At 39.4% G+C, this 20,577-nt stretch overlaps 2 protein-coding genes and 1 long non-coding RNA gene across 3 annotated transcripts; 1 reads left to right on the top strand and 2 right to left on the bottom strand.

The window, feature by feature from the left end:
- Positions 1-650: 650 nt before the first annotated feature.
- Positions 651-3,281, bottom strand: LOC122654421. The gene is made up of 3 exons (XR_006331910.1): positions 3,146-3,281; positions 2,032-2,037; positions 651-664 (listed from the first exon to the last, which is right to left on the bottom strand). It is a non-coding gene; the product is annotated as an uncharacterized LOC122654421 (long non-coding RNA).
- LOC122654420 (nucleophosmin) lies at positions 3,191-14,822 on the top strand. The gene is made up of 7 exons (XM_043848499.1): positions 3,191-3,397; positions 3,593-3,703; positions 4,031-4,099; positions 4,809-4,940; positions 14,206-14,283; positions 14,374-14,499; positions 14,617-14,822. Exons 1-7 carry the CDS (start codon positions 3,191-3,193, stop codon positions 14,803-14,805), a joined length of 912 nt encoding a protein of 303 aa, XP_043704434.1. The 3' UTR covers positions 14,806-14,822.
- A 623-nt stretch (positions 14,823-15,445) lies between these two features.
- LOC122653521 (probable protein arginine N-methyltransferase 1) lies at positions 15,446-20,289 on the bottom strand. Its single transcript, XM_043847376.1, has 9 exons — positions 19,996-20,289; positions 19,762-19,772; positions 18,727-18,882; positions 17,007-17,070; positions 16,713-16,855; positions 16,549-16,636; positions 16,231-16,346; positions 15,971-16,121; positions 15,446-15,790 (listed from the first exon to the last, which is right to left on the bottom strand). The coding sequence occupies exons 1-9, from the start codon at positions 20,213-20,215 to the stop codon at positions 15,585-15,587; spliced, it is 1,155 nt and encodes a 384-aa protein (XP_043703311.1). The 5' UTR covers positions 20,216-20,289; the 3' UTR covers positions 15,446-15,584.
- Positions 20,290-20,577: the final 288 nt, after the last annotated feature.

The raw sequence follows: 20,577 nt of genomic DNA, 5'->3' as shown, positions 1-20,577 counted from the left end.
TAAACCTACTAGGATGGGTCCAATTTATCCGCTGCCCCCCCTCCCTTCCTTCCCACCCCCATTTTTGGGTTCAACCATATTTGGATAAATTGGATCATGCAATGCGACTACGGTTGAGTACAATCTTAAAGTCAATGGTTCAATTTTTAGCCATATAATTCCTAATCGGAGCCTTTAAGAGGTCCATTCAACTTCAACTTGAGGCCCATTCTGACTCTATTTGACCCAAAGATGCGGGGGGGGGGGGGGTTGGAGGGTTTAACCCATTCCTTTACCCTAAATAAGACCATGGTCAACCCCATTAAGCCCTCTCGACCCATTTAACTTAAACTACCCATTTCGCCTAACGACCCATTTATCTTGGATCCACCCATTTAACTACTGATCCATTTAACTTAAGGACCCAACCCATTTTCTATAAATAAGACAAAGGGGGGAGAAGCATTCATTTTCATTTCTTCTCCCATCTAACCTAAATCGTGGAGGAGATAAAGAGAGAGAGAAAGGAGAAAGAAGAAAGAAGAAAGAAGGAAAGAAGAACGAAGGAAGGAGAAAAGGAGAAGGAGGAATGGAAAAGCTTGGTTGAAGGCTTGGAATCTCACCTTGTGGAGCCCTCTACGTGGAGCTTTTCTACATTGGGAAGGTAAGCCATTGAAACCCACATCTCTTCATCTATTTTGAGTTTTGAGGTTTGGAAAATGGGAGAGATTCGACCAAGGAATCGATGGAACCTCTAAACCTACACTATAGTGGAGTTATTTCACTCCATTACAAGCCCTAAGCCTAAGTAATCTCTTTCCATTTAAGAAATTTAAGGTTTCTACCCTATTATGTCCTAATTTAGGTTCTCTTTGTTTTCCCTCTTAAATCCATGGGATTACATGGACCTAATGAAGTCTTAGAACCCTAATGGACCTAGGAGGAAGCTTCCCGAACCCCGGTTTCCTAGGATTTACATGTGGTTGCGAATTTGGGCATGAAACCACTCTGCAACCACTTTGTTTACGAAACCTTACACTAAGTAATTATGGGAGACCTTTTGGGGATCCTTTCCTTCGCTCGTTTAACCTTATTTCACTCTTTGTTTAGGTTAATATATTCATCTTGTGGCTTATTGCTTGATCGAGACGACAACTTATAATCTTGGTGCTTGGCATATACATTGTGAGTGGGTTTGGTTGTTTGGGCTTGATATTATTATTGCATTGTATATTATGTCATCATTATAAATTATTAAGCATGCTTGCGCATGTTGCATATTTTTATATATGAATGTTATGATGTTGATTGGTAATGTTGTACCTTGATGGGTCTCGGTGCCGTTGGGTATCGGTCTGGAACCCCGAACACTATATACATTTATGAAGAAATTATGTTGAATGTCATGTTGAACTGTATGCGCCGTCCGTCTTGTGTAGGACATGCGAGGAGCCTAAGTCGTGTTAGAGGAACATGGCAACGGTGTCCTTGTGACGATTGCGCCTACGGGTGAGAACTCTAGGGACTTGTTCCCCTTTTGTTTATTTTAGGCGTAGGCTCATGAAAAATATTTTTATACCCTTGTTAATCATTATTAGATGGTAATGAAAAATGGATTAACTACGTATTTATCATCTAGGCTTTGATCATTTTGTAACTATTGATTTTATACGCTCGCAAAACTACGATCATTTGGAATGTAATATTTCTTTTCGCACTCGATATTATATTGTTTTAATATTAGTTTGTGTGCGTGGACACTGTCGTGATCGCACTTAGTAGGATGACAGCGTTGTCTAGTCACCCTTATAATGTATTTTATCCCTTGTTGGGATGGGGCGTGACATGTCCTCTGAGTCCCTATTTCTTTCTTGCATCTCTCATCTATTCTTTGTAAATGACTGCATCGTTTTTTGCTAAAGGTACTCATTCTGAGTGTAATACAATCATGCCCATCCTAAGAGACTACTATTTTGCTTTTGGGGAAGAGGCTACCTTTGGAAAGTCTTGTATCCTTTTTAATCCGAAGACAAAGCCTACTACTAGGGATACTATGTCCTTCATTTCTAGGTTTAGGATCATGTCTATATTGGGTAGGTATCTTAGTATTCCTTCTACCTTTGGCCTCACAAAACGGCTGGTTTTTCACAACATCATCAAGAGGGTACAATCTAAAATCGTCGAGTATGTGGAAGGAAAACCTTTTGTCTACAGTTGGCAAGGAGGTCTTGATTAAATTAGTAATGGAAGTCAGGTTGATGTTTACAAGGATCCATCGGTTCCCACTTTGCGTAATGGGTGCATCCTGGGCCCTCCTATTACCTTTGCGCCAAAGGTGGTAGCTAAGATCATTTATGAAAGGATGCGACTATGGGACAAATGAAGTGTAAGCCGTATGACTTGATCGAACCTAAACCATATTAAAGCACAAGTTCTAAGATTTCAGTTTTCACTTCATCTCTTTCACCTCCATCTTCGACTTTCGATTCTCTTCAATTCTCTTCTATAGTTATGCACTTTTGCTCCAAATTATCGAGACTGTATAGAACCAAATGAAACCGAATAGAGAAAGTAAAATAGAAACTGAATAAAACCAAACCGATTGATTTAATTTGAATTTGAAATTATGGAAATCAGATGATTTTGGTTCGATTTGTACAATTATTTTATGAATCAAATCGAACAAACCAGAACTGAACCGATTGACACCTTATTGTGGTGTAGGGCTAGTATCTCTGGAGTCAGGCGCAGACCGGAATAAGGGTGTTGACTTGGAATCCAAATCTGGATCAACTACCCACATGGGATCGGGTGGGGACAGATCTGACCCCTCCATGGGGCGTGCGTGGGTCTCACACCCTGGAGGCGGATCCCACACCCCATGGAGGGTTCAGATCTATCCCCACCCGTCCTCATGTGAGTAGCAGATCTAAACTCGTTGACTTGTTGTGTCCACAACCCCTATTCGCAGTAAAGAGTGGGACCAGAGTCAATTAACCAATCAGATGATGGCAACACGTGTAATGAGGTCATCGCAATAGTCCGTTCTCTTGTCGAACGTATTCTGTACTTTGCGCAACTTCACGCACACTCTGTCACTGCTCATCGTTGCCATTACAAAGCCTCTTTGGACTCCAAATCTAGTGTTCTTCAGAATCGCACCAACACACAGAGCGTGAGAGAGTTGCAGAGCTTAGTGAGAGAGTGATTAATGGCGAAGATGGAATCAATCAATGTTCTACTACTCTCAGCTCTGTTAATTTTGTCATTGGTACCCAGTTCTTACTCTGCCAAGAAACCAGTTTCTGTCGCTAGGAAGGAAGACATTCCGTATATCAAATGCCAGGTCTGTGAAAAGATCGCTAATCAGCTATACCAGCAAGTCAAGGAGAAAGAAGCCCAGATCTCTCCCAAGAAGGTTTTTTTTTTTTTTTTTTTTAATTATCATCCTTCTGAAAAGCAGAACTTCTCTTTTTCGTAATTTTTATCCGTGAATTCAATGATAATGGATCATGGTTCGTCTCTAATCTATTTGTTGTTATATGGGTTGAAGAAATTTCTTCATTTGTTTCTCTTTCGAACTTATTTGTTTCGCACTTGGTTTTCGGATCAGGTATCGGAGTTACAGATCATCGAAATATCTGAGAATGTTTGCAATTTAAAAAAACACGAAGCAGATTGGATTCTGAAAATCGACATAGTGGAGAACGGGAATAAGTTGGAGGTAATCAGGATATCTTTTCTTCCCAACATTTTCATTTCCCTTCCTGTTTGAGGATTTGTTGGGTGTTTGATTTTTTTCCCCCTTTCTTCCTTTTGTTTTTCAGTTCTACCTGTAAAACCTATAGATCTCAATTCACCCATTTTGGAGTTTTTTCAAAATTTCTTTTCGTTTAGCTCCTAGCGGCCATTAGAGATGCCTTCTTGTTTTACCAGTAAGGTTGGAAATTGTGAGGTGGAGTGCTAGCTATATATTTTTTTAGCCGCCGGCAGCATCACCTGTTTCAGTTTCTTCAGATGATTTCTCATAATAGTTTCCTCTTATGACCAGCTTGTTGAGCAAGACTCTGAAGGGCAATGCAATTCAAAATGTAAGACTATAGAGCGGGCTTGTCAGGAGGTGAAGTTTTATCTTATTTTGCCATTTTCCCCCATTGTTTTGTGTATATGAATCTTTTTTTTTTTTTTTTTTTTTTAACTCCGTGTTATTTATTTACTCCTATTATGGAATTAAACTGTTCAAGTGTGTCAAGATTGCTATTACTTGGACCGAAATTGCTAATACTTTGATTCATTTTATGTTTCTCTTTCCTGACTGAGTATGTGAATCATTCCTTTGTTCGTTCTAACGCAGTGAATTTCTCTTTACTGGGTTTTCTTAGCATTGCGGCCTCTTTAGCCAGAACTTGAGATTCAATATAATGCTCATCTCCACTGCTCTAAATTTGCTCAATATGGAAGTTTCCTTAGTACAGAGAAGAAAGAAGAATTGCTGAGCATTTTCACAACTGGATATGTTTTTTTAATTGAACTGTTCAAGTGTGTCGATATGCTATTAGTTGGAACAAAATTGCTAGTACTTTGATTCTTTTTTGGTTTCTCTTTCCTGACTGAGTGTGTGAATCATTGCTTTGTTTGCTCTAACGCAGAGCCTCTTTACTGGGTTTTCTTAGCATTGCGGCCTCTTTACTCGGAACTTGAGATTAAGATTCAATATAATGCTCATCTCCACTGTTTTAAATTTGCTCAATATAGAAGTTTCCTTAGTAAAGAGAAGAAAGAAGAATTGCTGAGAATTTTCACAACTGGATATGACTTTTTTTTTTCAGGTCATGGGGTATTCTGACACTGATGCTGCTGAATATTTGTTTAAAGCCAAGCCTCAGATTGATTCACTTGTAAATTATCTGTGTCATGATCTTACTAAAGCATGCTCTGTCAAGCCACCTCCACTTCCTAAGGTAACTGCCATTTACTGTAGCTTCAAGGAACTAAAACCTGTTTATTCTTGCATGCTATTTTGCTTTCCAGGGGTGAAGCTTTTTTGGACATCTAGGCCAATTTGGACCCTTTTTCTCATAATTATTAGTTGAGCCCTATCTGCCCCTCATTGATACTGTGCAATTTATTACAGGAGTAGTATAATATAAAACAAAAAAAAAAATTTTAAAATGTTTACTTTCCCGCAGACAAGGAAACACTGGTGGCTAGTTCATCCACCTGGAGTTATTTATTTCATCACTGTGACCTGTAGATATGTACAGAAAGTATTTTTTTTGTCCATGGACAAGGAAACTTTCCTTCATCAGTGGCTATTTCTGCCATGTGGAGGGCATTAGTTATTTTGACCCTTAGCTGCGTACATTGACCTTTGGATTGCATGTAGTGGCCTATCTGTTTATAGTCAACAACTATTCTTCTTTCCTCTTGTACTTTGAGTTGCCTGAAACTTGACATGAGAGCAGCAGGTGAAATAGTATTAACACCAATCAAACTGCCATGCAACAGATATACCAGCACAAGGAATGGTTTCCTTATCCATTAAATGTCAAAAGTCTCTCCCTAAGTGTGAGATACTAGCTCACAGCTTGCCTGTCATACATTAAACTAAAATGTTTTGTAGCTTCAGACTCAGATGTCTCTGTTAGTCTAGGCCATGATAGAAAATTCGTCGCAGGAGTCTTTCTGCTGAAAGATGTGTATGCAGCTACAAATTCTAGAAAATATCATAATCTCAATTCAATGCTCACTCCAGTGTGCCTAATCATTGTCACTTAGTCAGACTGGAAAATCCTTAAAGCAGAGAATAAAGTAGAATACTAAAATGTGGCAGTCGATATTGTTTGTTCGCAGTACTACCGCATGGTTTGTCTTTCTGTTGCTGCGACCATATTTCTTTGTTGTGAAAAATCAATGGCAGATCCTAGAAGACCATTGATTAAACAGAATTTTTTTTTTCTTGGGGATCAAGGAGGTAAAAGTTTATTAGTTGCCAAATGAAAGGAACATCTCACACCATGAGCAAAGTTTCTTGCATATTTCATCAATCCATATCACCTGAAAATATTATCTAAACAGAACAACAGAACTAGTTGTTTGGTAACCCCTTCAACCCCCCGGCCCCCACCCAGAAAGGGGAAAAAGTAGTTCCTGAGATGGAGTATAGCATTCCAGATGGAGAAAAGCCATCAGACTTTATCCTTAAAAGTTTCTCAATATAAAGATTCAATTAAAGGGTTGAATTCTGGTGGAATCTCCCACCAATTCAACCTTATCTTAAAAACCCATCATATATCTCCTTTCCTGGATATTAAGATGGAGCAGTGACCAAGGAACCACTAGGCCTAGACCTACTTAAACCATATGAGCAGCCAGCACAATGAAGGCGTTGTAGTTGCACTTGTCCTGATCAGTTGCTCTGACCTGGCTAGACAGACATGACCCACTTTGGAGGCCCAAACCTAGAACTGGTCCTAACCAGTTTTTTGGTCTGGCAAGGGCTGGTAGACTACATAGGATGCAATCTTTAGTTTATCTTATTCTTTTTTGGATGGGTAGATTAAGTAGAAGTTATTTTGGTAGTTTCTTTATTAGAGACATTGCCTTGTTTATTTAGTTTCTATTTGTAATGGGTGTCTATTAGTATGTTAGGGGAGTTTCATTTATACTCATGTACTACGATTTCCAGATTTTAATAAAAAAAGATTGGGCGTGGTTATCGTGACCGGTGCTGTGTGAGTGCTGGTCGAGTGGCCTTTCCCTGTAACTCCAAGTTTTATTTATATTCATATACCCTCTTTTCGTTCTTCCTCATTCCTTATTCCTTTTTTCTCTTGTTAACCCTTCGTCTCCCATCCTCTGTTCGTTAGTTCTTTCAGTCTTCTTTTCCTTCATTTATTATTCTGTTCCAGTTTCCTTCTATCTGCCGTAACCTTGAGTTGATCACAAGCATTAGAACTCCTTGGATTAAAGACCATCGGGTCTGAAATTTCTGGACAGCAATATCTTACTTCTGTGGAACTCGAATTCTAGGATTTCAGTGCTGAAGGGTTTCCCTGCTGTGAGAATCGAGTTCTTCTATAGACTGGACTTGATATTGCCGCTAGGTATAGTTGCAGGTCTTGAAGCTTCTTTCCTTGTGAACTGTTCAAACTGTTGATGTTTGATTTATATAGGGCTCCCTGTTGCGATTAGAACTCTAAACCCCTATTCTGCTTGGATCACTTGTGAGGGAGATTTTCACCGCAGAAACCAGTCTGCTATCCACTGCTGTTCGAAGGTCAGAGTTTGAAAAAGAAACACCCTTCTTAAATCCCTGTTTTGCCCTTCCTTTATTCAATATCAACTATTGTCCTATTTTTACTTCTAGTTCCAAGTTACCCCTCCCCCATTCATACTTGTTTCCTCTATTTACTTGTTTTCTTTTGTGACCTTGCTTGGGTGGGCCCACAAGGGTTGTTTCGACCCGGGTTCGCATCAAATTGTTATTAGAGCAAATCCCTGCAGCCATGGTGAGTAATAATGAACTTCTTCAACGGATTAACTCCAATAAAGATGAAAGTGACACAGTCATTATCAATCTCAGTGAACGAGTGACCACTTTAGAGGTTACCACTAACTCACTAAAAGGTAGTGTGAACACTCTCAATAGCAATGTCAGTTCTTTACAGAAAACGATGGCATCTTTTCGGACGTCCGTTGACAGGATGACAACTTCTAGGAAAGGAAAGAGTCCCATGCTATCTAGGGATTCTTCCAACTCTATCCCACAGGATTCGCTATACCTCACCCCCACCACCTCTCACGACCACTCTATCACTACTGCCACATGTTTAACCACCTCCACCACCACCACAACCACCATATGGGGCTGGATGTTATGATGATGGAGTGGACAGAGGAGTGAGGTTGGACGTCCTTGATTTTTATAGGGACCACAACCCAGAGCAGTACCTTGATTGAGTTCACTGTGTGGACATTTTCTTCAGATGATGCACCTTGACAAACTCTAGGAAATTGTTGTTTGCAGAGGGTAAGTTGAAAGACATAGCTCAGGTCTGGTGGATCAAATAATAGCAGCAGAACCAGACTTGAGGTCTTGGTCTAGTTACTACATGGGCTGAGATGTGATATGTGATGGACTGGAGATTCCTACTGGCCAACTATTAGCAACATGTACACCTCATATTTGAACAGTTGAGATAGGATAGTTTGTCAGTTAAGGAGTACGTGGCCAGGTTCTATTAATTAGCCACTCGTGCTAAGTTTGAGTGGGACAAGGAGGTCTTGGTGGCATAGCTCCACAACGACTTGCATCCATAGATCAACACTGCACTTGCAGCCATTAGAGTGCCTACTATGAAGGACGTAATTCAAGTGGCATCCAGGTTGAGAAAAGTCAGAGGAGGCCTTACACTCGGAGGAGTTTTACAGACACATAATCCAGAAGTGATAGCTCCCTCCCACAGCAGCCTTTTGTTCAAGAAAAGTTGGTTTTGGTTAGTTAACCACAGGCTAGTGGTCTTTTATGGCACCTTCACGACCGGTCGGTCCTTACTCCCCACCTCTGCGAGGTTCAGACATGGGGTCTGCGAGGTTCAGACATGCCTTATTCTCCACCTCGACATGGATCCGACAGACCTCCTTCGAAGCTGCAGCCCGAGCTACAATGTTTTAGATGCAAGGGGTTCGAACATTTCTCTGCACATTGTCCTAACTGATTGATAGCTTACATTGATAAAGACTCTTTCATTCCCCTTTGTACCAGTAGAGCGACGGAAGACAGGGACAATACTTTTGGAGGCTGACTGTGAGCGTGAGCCTAGTGAGGTCAATGACAGTAATAGTGACGGTGAGCACCAACAGTGCCATGTTATTCGTCCCCTCTTGATTGCACAGAAGGTTCCTGACGAGGAAGATTGGCGTCATAACAGTATCTTTCAAACCAGGTTGCTATGCAATAACATCTTATGTGCTATGGTGATTGACGGTGGTAGTTGCACCAATGTCGTCTCTAAAGATGCAGTTCGCAAATTGGGTTTGGAGACGGAGCCTCATCCGAATCCCTAAAAGGTTGCATGGGTGAACAACACAAATCTCAAGATTAATGAAAGGTGTTTGCTCATGTACTCTATTGGTGGACTGGTTGATTAGGTGCAGTGTGATGTCCTCCCTCTGAAAGTCTACCCTTTTGGGATGTCCATGGTTATATGACAAGAACTTAAAAAGGCTAAGCATCGTGGTTATGAGAATGTATATTCCTTTTCAGCATGGTGGGATTGAGATGAAGTTTCTTCCGGCAAAAGGATCTTCCATCTATCAAACTCAAGCGATCAGCTGATACATCTCTTCTCGGGCGAGTTGACTAGGACGACATTCTTGGACCCCATCCAAACTTGATGGAGTCGAGTTCTTTTCAAGGGAGGTGAGATGATGTAGCTGCTCTAGCCTACCTAGACAGACATGACCCACTTTGGAGGTCCAAACCAAGAACCAGTCCTAAACCAGTTTTTTGGTCTGGCAAGGCTAGTAGAATACATAGGATGCAACCTTTATTTTATTTTATTTTTATTTGGGTGGGTAGATTACATAGAAGTTATTTTGGTAGTTTCTTTATTTGAGAGTTTGCCTAGGTTATTTAGTTTCAGATTTGAATAAAAAAGTTGGGCATTGTTATCATTACTGGTGTTCTGTGAGTGCTGGCTAAGTGGTCTTTCCTTGCACTCAAAGTCTCTTCTCAGGTACCCTCTTATCATTCTTCCTCATTTCTTATACCTTTTCTCTCGTCTCGACCCTTCTTCTCCCATCCCCTGTTCGTTAGTTCTTTCAGTCTTCTTTTCCTTCATTTATTATTCTGTTTCAGTTTCCTTCTACCCGTCATAACTTGAGTTGATCACAACCGTTAGAACCAGTGAATCAAAACTCGGTTGAAACTGCTGAGTTGTCTCGGTTTCGACCGGTTCCGAGACGAGTTTAGCATTTACTTTAAAAAATCCCTGGTTTCGCATGGTTTCGACGGTTTCCACCAGGTTTCGACCGAAACCATATGGTTTCGGTCGAAACCTGGGGAAAACTTGTCGAAACCAGGCTATCATTTACGTTTTGAATGGTTTTTTAATGGTTTTTCAATGGCATGTGAAGAATAATAGTACACAGACATGTTTTTGAAGAATAATAGTACATAGACACGTCTTTTCTTCTTTTTCTCTTTCAAACTATGTTTTTTCTTGGTTTTCGCATTCAAACTCTGTCTTTTCTTCTTTTGGCTTTCAAACTGTCTTTTCTACTTTTTCGTTTTCAAATCAACTATTGTATCACATGCAACATCCGTTGAAGATGTAATCAAATTTGGTTTGCAGAGCATTCCATCATTGCTTCACTGCTGAGCTCCATCTCGCTGTCCATCCGAACCATCTTCCTCCATGCTTCTTCTCTAGCCTTCTCTTCTTCTCTCCTCTCCAAGTCTTGGAGAAACTTGTTTTGCAATTCCTCTTGGACCATGATCTTGTTCACAATCTCTTGAAGAAGTAATCAAATTTGGTTTGCAGAGCATTCCACACTTGTAGCTTGCAACCAACGGTTTCGATTTGAACGGTTCCTGCAAAAAGCAAGGTAACAATTTTACAAAAATGACCCACCAAGAAACTCCGCATGGAATTGAAGAGTGGAATTTTAATGTTTTATTTGGATTCAATGTATTATTCAGGGTTCAAGTACTTTATAATTATGTGAACTAATTATAAATTTATAATACCACTGTAGTGTACGTATCGTATCAGTGCGTACGTTAGTAAACTTGGGTCAATAACCACAAGTACTATTTTCAATGATTTTTTTGTCAATGTAATTCATGGATTGTGTTTAAAATGTGAAAAATAGGCAACTTGCAAAAAATCAGGCCTAAAAAACCTTGTTTTAGGGTCGAAACCTTGGTTTCCCCATCAATAGGAAAAAATCCCAGGTTTCGACCGAGATATGGTCGAAACCGAGACGAACTCAATTTCTGGCTGGTCGAAACCTTGTCGAAACCCGAGTTTTAGAACCTTGGTTAGAACTCCTTGGATTAATGACCACCGGGACCGAAATTTCAGTATCGTACCTCTAGGCAACTCGAACCCTAGGATTTCAGTTTCGAAGGGTTTCCTTGCTGTAAGAATCAAGTTCTTCTGTAGACTGGACTTGAGATTGCCGCTAGATATAGTTGCAGGTCCTGAAACTTCTCTCCTTGCGAACTGTTCAAGCTTGTTGGTGTTGGATTTACATAGGGCTCCCTATTGAGATTAAACCTCTCAACCTGATGTAGATCACAAGTCCATATGTACCCGCAGGAACAAGCCCCAAAACCAGCCCAGCAAGGTTGTGGGATTCGACTGTTGTGAGAGGCAGCTTGGTCTGATGATGTGGCAAGTTTTTGGTTTTTGTTGGTTCGATGGAGCATAACCTAAGTCAGCCCCAGCCCAGAGAGAAGCATGAAGAAGATAAGAGACCAAGACAGAAATTATTATTTTTTTTTAAAATTACTGTTCACATAAACAGTACCTGAGCTACTGTTCATATGAACAGTGATTTGGGGGCATATATGGACAGCTTTGTTCCTATTTTTGTTTAGCTATGTTAGGCCTGATTTGGTATGATTTCTATTTCTGAAATTGTTTGGTTTGATTTTTGCACCTTATTTTAGTGAAATAGAAATCAAGTTGAATAGAAATTCTGAAATAGCTGAGGAGCTGTTTCAGAATTTCTATTTCATTTGATTTAGCACTCTTGCTCTTGACTGAGCACATGGTTAATTTCATGGGCAAAGTAGTAATTTCATGTTAAAAATAAAACACCACCCTTCTCCTAATGGTCGCACCACCACCACCCCACTCCCACCATTGTCACTGCCACCACCACCACTATTACCCTGTTACCACCACCACTACTACCCCGCTACCACCACCATCACCACCACTACTACTCCGCTACCACCACCACCACCACTACCCTGCCATCACCACCACCGCCACCACTGCCGCTGCCACCGCTACCGCCACCACCATCACCTCCACCTCCACCTCCACCGCCACCGCTACCCCTTCACCACCACCACCACCATCACAACCACCGCCACTACTTCCACATCACCACTACCCTGCCACCACCGTCACCACCACTACTACCCCGCCGCCACCACCACCATCCTTCCCAAAGAAATATAGAGAATCTATTCTCAGAATTTGAAATATCAAATGGATTTTTTTTTATTCTTGAAATATTTCATATTGATACAACCAAAACAATTTTAATTTTTTGACCAAAAATCTATTTGTTGACTATTTCAAGAAATCAATCCAAAATTGAAATAGAAATCATACCAAATCAGGCCCTAGTTTACCTTGTTTCTATTTTCCAGTTTGGTTGTAATAGGAGAGTAGATAGTTTCTAAATTCTGTTTTAGCAAGTTAGTACTAGTTTCTAATTTCAGATTTAGAATGTAGGCTTAGCTTTTATTTAGAAGTCTCTATTTTCTTAAGTTTCTATTTCAGTCCTTTGTTTCCTTTTAGTTAGATTTAGTTTCTATTTTTGTTTGGTTTCTATTTTTTAGACTTTCTATTTTGTGAAAGCTTAGGCCAAGCTATAAATAGGCCCCTCAGTTGTACTTGAATTCAGACTTTATTAATGGAATTTCTTTTGCTTGTTGCAAGTGTTTGGTCTGAGAAGACTTGTGTTCAACAACTGAAATAGCTGTGGGTGAGAGACCCTAGGCTGAGATAGCCTACTCCTACTACCCCTATCCTCCCTTCTTCTTCTTATCCTTTTTTTATGTTCTTCTTTCATGTGTAAACAGGGGGAAAAAAATACAAGTTTCAGCTATTCAGTTCATCCTTATTGTGTTGATCCTGGCTGCAATCAATCTCCCGCTGGTTTCCGTGGTTCGAGGTCAACTTTTGTTTTTCCCTCCCTCTATTCAATATCAACTATGGTTCTATTTTTACTTCTAGTTCCAAGATTACCCCCAACCGTTCCCCCATTCATATGTGTTTCTTCCATTTACTTGTTTTCTTTTGTGGCCTTGACATTCACTAAACTACCACCCTGCCACCCTCTTATAAACTTCAACTTATTTACAGGATCGCCTCCCTCTTTGTAAACATTGATTTATCTACTGTGTTTCCACTCAACTTTTGGCTTGAGTGTTTCCTTGCTTGGGTGGGCACTCACAAGGGTTATTCCGACTTGGGTTTGCATCATGTCCTCATCTTGAAATAAATATCTATGTTCTTACTGTCTCTTACAAAATCTCTCTCCTGTAAAACTCGAAGCGAAAGGGATGCTCTCCAGCGTTGTTTACGGTTTGAATTAAACAAGTCATGTCCTTCACACTGAATTGGTCATATATTATCAAAGATGAACGCAAGGGCTGGTTGCTGCTCACCGCTTGTTGAACCTATTGGTTTCTGTTCGCCACTTAGGGTATGGATCTAGTCCATTTGGGTTCTACCGTTGCAGGTTGGAGGGCATTGTGGTGCTCTAAATACCAGGATTTAGAGGTCACAGTCAAATGAAGATTTTAAAGAAGGGTTCTGGTTACATCTGAGACTGCTTTATGTCTGAATGTATGGGTTTTAACCAAAGTCTTGTTGAAGTTTGATACTGCTATAACACTTAAAAGGTCAGGATATTTCTTTTAACACATATATTGTACAATATATTTTATGGACTAGAGATCACTGCCTTGTCGTGTGGCCCCTGCACCAGCTCAGGGGCCAAAGAGAGCACAAGCAAGGGCATCAACATGGTTTTGATCTTTTATTTCACTGGGGGTGTCTGGGCGCAGGGGCCACACCTCCAGACAACATTCTTTTTATTTAGATTTTTAACAATTGCTTTTTTGGGTTGATGTAGCCTATTGAAAGTTGAAACTTTCATAATTTCATTTGACTGACTGCTGTGTCTGGTCAAAATTTCATAATGTTCATGTTTCCGCGAAGATTTCTTTTTCTTGTTAATTTCACAATTTTCGTTGGATCTCTCTTCGAAGCCTATAAGTTGGACATGGGTCAATAGTAATGGGTATGGAAACTTGCTCCTCTCTGTGCAACTTGTAGAGTGATATTTCATGAAAATATTGACCATATGTACTTTAGCATTATCAACTCATGAGTTTCTTGACTTCATGTAATTAATCAACAGCATGTTACAACTTTTGAATTTTTGAATTGTTTTGTCTCTTGTGTATCTTAGGATAGGATTCCAGGTGAACCTTTTGTTCCTAAGTCATCTAAAGAGGCTGAAATGGAAAAGATATTGAAATCAATGGAGGTAAGTTTTCTTAATAGCTTTATGTACTGGCACCTTTAATAACAATTTCTTTCGATCCTGGAATTCTTATTCCTAGAAAATATGCCACAGGGTATCCCTGGAGCACCTGGCATGAAAATGTACTCAAAGGAGGATATGTTGAATATGAAGAACTTTGGGGATGAGGAAGACGATGAAGATGATGAAGATGATGAGGATGATCTTCCTTCTAAGCTGGTAATTACCATTCATGAGAACATGTGCTTGTTTCTTTGCTTAACTTGCATTGTAATATAATATAACCCTTAGTGAACCTTTTCAAATTGATGGGGTCTTTCTTTGCGGTGCTTGTAGGGAAAAGTTCTAAAAGAAAAAGAAACCAAAAAGGGAGACTGGAAACAGAAGATGACCAAAGTAATTGCAAACACAGGAGCAGCAATAAAGAGACAAGCAAACAAGGTCTCGTTCAGGGCAAGGCAATGGTGGTCAGGAAAGAAAATACAAGCTCCAAAGAAGTCTCAAAATGCTAAGTCTGAACTGTAGAACCCTGCATCTCAACTTATTTTATCACTCATATTACAAAAAGTTGTTTGGTTGTAACTGTTGAGGGGAAATTAGAATCCAACTGTCCCAGTCTGTAAACTCTTGATGTTAATTGTAACAGTGAGCAATCACGAAATTTTGGGTATATTGATGGCCTCTTCCACCAGACTATATTGCAACCATGTGTTGGAACTTACTTTTATACAAACCAACAAAAAGCAATACGTTGCCAATTCCAAAACAAGCTTGAAATCAGAATGCATTTGATTCATTGACTGTATGCCCAGAACAACAGAGTTCCAGACATCTGAAACAGTACCAGAATTCTCTCTCGTAGTTCAGAAAAAAATTCTTGTACCCATTCCAGAGAGTCCATGCCTAATTCAACTGCTGTGATACCTCTGAGTTTTGAAAAAAAACACTTGTGACAGCTGATTTTGCATTCAACAAGCATTTGGCATTTACTTGTGCTTAATAGTCAGCTTCTCAAACCAGTTCTATGCTCAGGTATAGACTTCAATGGTACGGTGGAAACGGAATTGCAATTGGCAAGGTGCACAAATAGAAACAAATTCAACTCAATTTGAGCACATTCCATTTTGGGGTTTACTCGGATGAATCAAATCGAGTTGATTTTAATTAAAAACAAAAACAAAATGTTACATTTAGAACCATCGAGCTCTTTCTCCTTGAAATAGTTTGTAAAAAATATTGCTTCTCATGAAGTATCACGTAGGAGAGAATCATAGTACTCTTGTCGTGGAGGATCAGAGCACAAATCAACGCATTTTATAATGTTGAGTTCTTGAGACCTGGCAATTCAGGCCATTCAATGAATACTTGAGCACAATGTCTACATCACGTGGATTCTTCTTGTTGGGTGCCACGGTCATGCTCCCAACCACTGATTCCCCTTCACATATGGTTAGTACATCTTCCAGGTATAAGACTGTTTGCTTCCAATGTGTGGCGCGTGATCTTGGCCCTGCAATTTATTATTGGATACTAATTAATATCAGGACATAATAAAGCATCCCCAACCCGTTGGCAAAACTGTTATACAAAATCTTTGAGCTCGACACTACTTAACAAAGTAAAAACTGCTTCTTATAAGCAAAAAAAGACTATTAATTAAAAACACAAAGTTGGAAAGAAGAAAGACAACCTGTTGAGAAGCCAGTCAACTTGTGACACTTTGTAAATGCGACATCAAAATATGCAACCAGAGCATGGATGTAATCATTGCGTTCTGCCACAAGTTTGAAGGGTGCAGTGAAGGAAGCATCCCCAAGAGCCATCTTAGAGATATCCATAGTCTAAATCGGTGAAATCAAATTCAACAAATTTAATCAAAATACCATCAACACTCAACACTCAACACACATTACAATGAAGGAAAAGCAAGAAACAGCAAAGTCAGTTCACCTTGAGTAATTGACAGTTTGTAACTATCTGGTTCTGATCAACAGTGTCAACTAGAGGTTCCATCATGGCTTGCTTCTTGATGCAGCGCATATCAAAGCCATATACATTATTCCAAACTGAAAAAGCACAAGAATTCCGTGGACAGGAGGAATAAATAAGCAGCAAATTGCAACAGTGCAGCCACACAATGACATGAGATATTTGCTCAAAGACCAGCTAGTGACCCCTTTCATGCTGAGCTTAACCCAACTCAACAAGTGCAGCACATGAAAACATAAACAGACATCTAATCAATACAGTGCAAGAGAATAGACTCACATTCGATCTTGTCTTCTTTGTAATCAGCATCTTCAATGGCCGTTAAATATAAGTCAGCTCTGTCTGGTAGCACAATTCCATCGTTAATCTATAAAAACGCTACAACATATAAGAATAGGCAAAAGATAATGATGAACTAAAATTCAAAAGAAACAGATCCTTACAAGCCATTTATCACGTGCATAGAGCACAGTATCTAACATATTCTCAAACAACAGGAAATAGCCCATCCATTCGGAAATGATGATATCCACTTGAGCAACTGGCAGCACAATCTCTTCCATTTTTCCCTTCAAAACAGTTATAACTGAAAGGGGGGGGGGGGGGGAGGAACTGATGAGGATCAGTAAAAGAAGGATCCAACATAATTGTAGTCAGTTGAACATATTTATGATCATCAACATTAAAGCAACCACTTATATTTGTGGTTATTAACAGGCTTCTGGAATAATAATCACCATTTGAAAATCCATTGGCTTCCACAATCTCTTTTGCCATATCCGCCATTTGGGAGCATTCAACCTGCAATAGAGAAGGCTCACTTCAGTAATTGCTTTACGCACTGATACAATCTACAAGACAAAACAACATACCCATGCAAATACGACACATGTAGAATCATGTTGAATGCTACCATAAATGTTGAAAAATTAAGAAAATAGAATTGTTATTCAACAAATGTGACTTCAACTATGAATACTACATGTGGAAACCCTGTAGTGGCTTGGTTAAATCTAACTATTTTGAATAACAATTAGGAAAATAGAATCTTACAATAATCTAACAATTCTAGCATCAGGGGGAGGGAACCAACCAAAAATCACTTCCTGCCTTCACAATAAAATCTTAAGAAAGTAATACTACCATAAAATGTAGAAACTTCAAATACAGTGATTCTTGTGAGAAGCACTTAGGCCATGTTTGATTGGCAAGAAGTGAGTAGAAAAGAAAAGTAGAATATTCTGATTTACTAGAATGGAAAATAAAAGGAATATTTTTCTTGCCCAACAAACAACCTTAATTTTCTCGAGAGCTTTTGAGAGTAAATAAAAATTTACAGTTACTGATCCCTACAAAAATGTACTTATATCTTCAAAGATTACTGTCCAAAGCGTTTTTTTTTTAAGGGGGGGGGGGGTGGAAGGGGCTACTCCGAAGAATGAAGATCGCACCAACATAATCCACTGTGGACAATTACAAGCCCCCAGAATCAAATTGGAGAACTGATACCAGATACTGCCTAAACATATTTCCTTCAACCATACATCCATACAGAAGAATCCAATTACACCACACAACCATTCTGTATTTTTTTAGGGGAGCAACTATGTGATAGTCAAGAGGCAGCAAAACCAACAACTACTAATCTTACCAATGGTTTTTTAAATATTACTGGTTAGTTATTAATCGTTCCATCTGTTAGCAGAGTTAAGGAACTGGGAATTCTTTGTTACTAGAATAGTCCCCTCAACTTCTGTATCTGACATATGACCATAAACCAATTTTCTTTAGGAAGACAAAGTTTAAGCATAAGAGGAACAAAGGACCTTTCTTTCCATCAAGTATATTTATTCTTTTTTATCATTATTCTTTAAACCTAGATTACCAACATACAAAATTTTGTAGTCCGAGGCAAGGATTTAGTGCCTAGAAATTGGGATAAGATCAGTCCTGCTGATCCCAAGTTAAACTCAGCCAATATGGCCGATATTTGCCGATTCTTGAAGAGGATACTTGAGGAGATTGGTGGTATCAACTGAATTGGTCCACGCTGATCCCAAGTTAATTCTGCCGATAAGACCAATATGTAAGAGGAGTGTTCATGGTTAAAACCTTACAACTCAATAAATTGATAACAATAAACTTTGAAACAACAGGAACAAAAATAAATTTAATAGCACAACAGATAAAGGGTCAATGACGGGTCTGCAATCTCATAACATTTTAAAATTTTGAAACAAAAAGAAAAAATCAAATCACTTTGAAACAACAAGAACAAAAAAAAATTTAATAGCACAATAGATAAAGGGTCAATGAGGGGTCTACCATCTCAAAACATTTAAAAAATTTGAAACAAAAAGAATAAATCAAATAACCTATTGCACAACCTCACTCTATTTTTATATTTACTTTTATTATTTATTTTTTTGGAGGGGGGAGAAGCGGTGGAATACTTACTGCATAAACATGCTTTGCCCCTGCTTTTGCACAAAACAGAGACAAAATTCCAGTCCCTGCTCCAACATCAAGGACCACTTTGTTCTTGAAGAGGAAAGTATTCTGATAGATAACATTTTGGTATGTCTTAGTCCTTATTGTATCCTTCAACATTTCCTGCAAGATGAGGCCAAGTCAGAGAATTCTTGTTTAGGATAAAGAGAAGTATGCATCAAATCATTATCCTCCAGCATAGCAGTTCCAAGGTGAAGAAAACACAAAATTGCCAGCAATTATTTGCAAGCTCTAGAATGATGGACGGAAGACATGAAATGGAGACCCAGAGACATTATGGACCACCAGCATGGCGGGGGAAGGGAAGTTGAAGGTCGCCTCCCAACAACATGGTAAGGGAACTTCCCCTGCCGCCTCCTACTGCAACTAGTGTATTACAGCTCTTTATCATGAAATCCTCCTGAGCATCCGATAATAAAAGGCCATAGTTTTCTTCCTCCACCTTCCAAGTGTTTTCAATATTCGAGCATTAGAAACTGCAGAGTTGCAACTAAATATACGCAGATGGCTGTATTATGAGCAACCTAATGGTGCATGTATCATCAAATTTAAAAGGCTGAAAGATGTCCAACCCAGAAAGCATAGCCACTAAGTGGGTTTTGGGGAAGGTTACTAACATTCTACAGAACTATATCATACATTGCCAGTGTTCGTGCCAGAGGAACGATGTAACATACAGACTGCTTCCAGGACATTCCCAGATTCATAAAACAGTAAATAAGGCAAAGATTGAAGCATAACAATAACCACAAGCAGGGAATGATGACTGAAACAATATCCTAGCATGGACAAAGACAAAACAATATAGGTTGAAAAACACATTGATCAATTGACAAATTCTTCACAAAGTACTGCAAGACAAACAAATTCAACACCATTCGGGGCTACCATAACCAATCAATTGAACTCCATCGTACTCCTTCATTACAATTATAAAAAGCTACATTTCCCAAATTGGTAGATCCGATGTGGTGTACTTACTTCATGAATACCTGTTAACAAAGAAATAAAAAGAAACATGAGTTCTTGCAAATTGAATACTGCACATTCATTTGAAAGCTTTTAAACCAAACAAAACTACATAAAGTTATAAACCCATAATCACAGGAAAGAAGGAGGAACACTTCTTCTTTTTGGTAAAGGAAACCCACATAAAAAGTAAACTGAACATAAGCAAAACGAGGAAAGAAAGGGCATTGCAAAGGAAACTCTTACCAAAGTGAGAATAAGAATCAAAATAATAGTCAGCACTGGTCTTGTCAGCACCAATGAGACTATCACCAGGCTCATCGGAGATGGGGTCATCGAGGTTGGAACTCTCAGTAGTCTCATCCAAGTCCTCGTCATCCACCATCATATTCGTCACTTGCTGGTGGCTGGAGAAGTTGTTATTGCTGGACGAGCTCTGTTTGTTATGACCCTTTCGCCGACCCATTCACTCCTTCCTTTTTGGGTTTTTTATTTCAGTTCTGCTTCAGGGATTGATTACTAGGGTTTTTGAGCTGTGCTAGTGATGCTGAAGACTCTATGGTTGGCTCTCACTGATGGGCTAGTGCTTTGCTTTCAAGTGAAAAACTTTTGATTTATATAATAACTTCGATCTCGATGTTTCGGCCTCTCTCCACTCGGAAGAGGTGAGAGAGGGTTAGGCGCTTGGGGTTTGATTTAGGGCATCAGCCGAAATATCAAAGAGAGAGAGAGAGCACTACATCACTACCGACGTCTTTGTCTTGACAGTAACTCCATTGAGTCCAGAGTCCAAAGTCCAAACAGATGCTCGGGTTTGGATCCACTGTA

The sequence above is a fragment of the Telopea speciosissima genome, chromosome 3, assembly GCF_018873765.1.
Source record: "Telopea speciosissima isolate NSW1024214 ecotype Mountain lineage chromosome 3, Tspe_v1, whole genome shotgun sequence".
In the NCBI taxonomy this organism is placed as follows: domain Eukaryota; kingdom Viridiplantae; phylum Streptophyta; class Magnoliopsida; order Proteales; family Proteaceae; genus Telopea; species Telopea speciosissima.
Note: the sequence above shows the minus strand (reverse complement) of the source record. Positions and strands in the feature narration are given on the sequence as shown.

Excerpts from the sequence above, each read along its gene's own strand:
- LOC122653521 (XM_043847376.1), bottom strand. The coding sequence starts at position 20,215 with ATGGGTCGGCGAAAGGGTCATAACAAACAGAGCTCGTCCAGCAATAAC. Across the intron at positions 16,637-16,712 it reads ATGCACGTGATAAATGGCTT|ATTAACGATGGAATTGTGCT; the intron begins GTAAGGATCTGT and ends GCGTTTTTATAG. Across the intron at positions 15,791-15,970 it reads GTTGACTGGCTTCTCAACAG|GGCCAAGATCACGCGCCACA; the intron begins GTTGTCTTTCTT and ends AATAAATTGCAG.
- LOC122654420 (XM_043848499.1), top strand. The coding sequence starts at position 3,191 with ATGGCGAAGATGGAATCAATCAATGTTCTACTACTCTCAGCTCTGTTA. Across the intron at positions 3,398-3,592 it reads CCCAGATCTCTCCCAAGAAG|GTATCGGAGTTACAGATCAT; the intron begins GTTTTTTTTTTT and ends TTTTCGGATCAG. Across the intron at positions 4,941-14,205 it reads AGCCACCTCCACTTCCTAAG|GATAGGATTCCAGGTGAACC; the intron begins GTAACTGCCATT and ends TGTGTATCTTAG.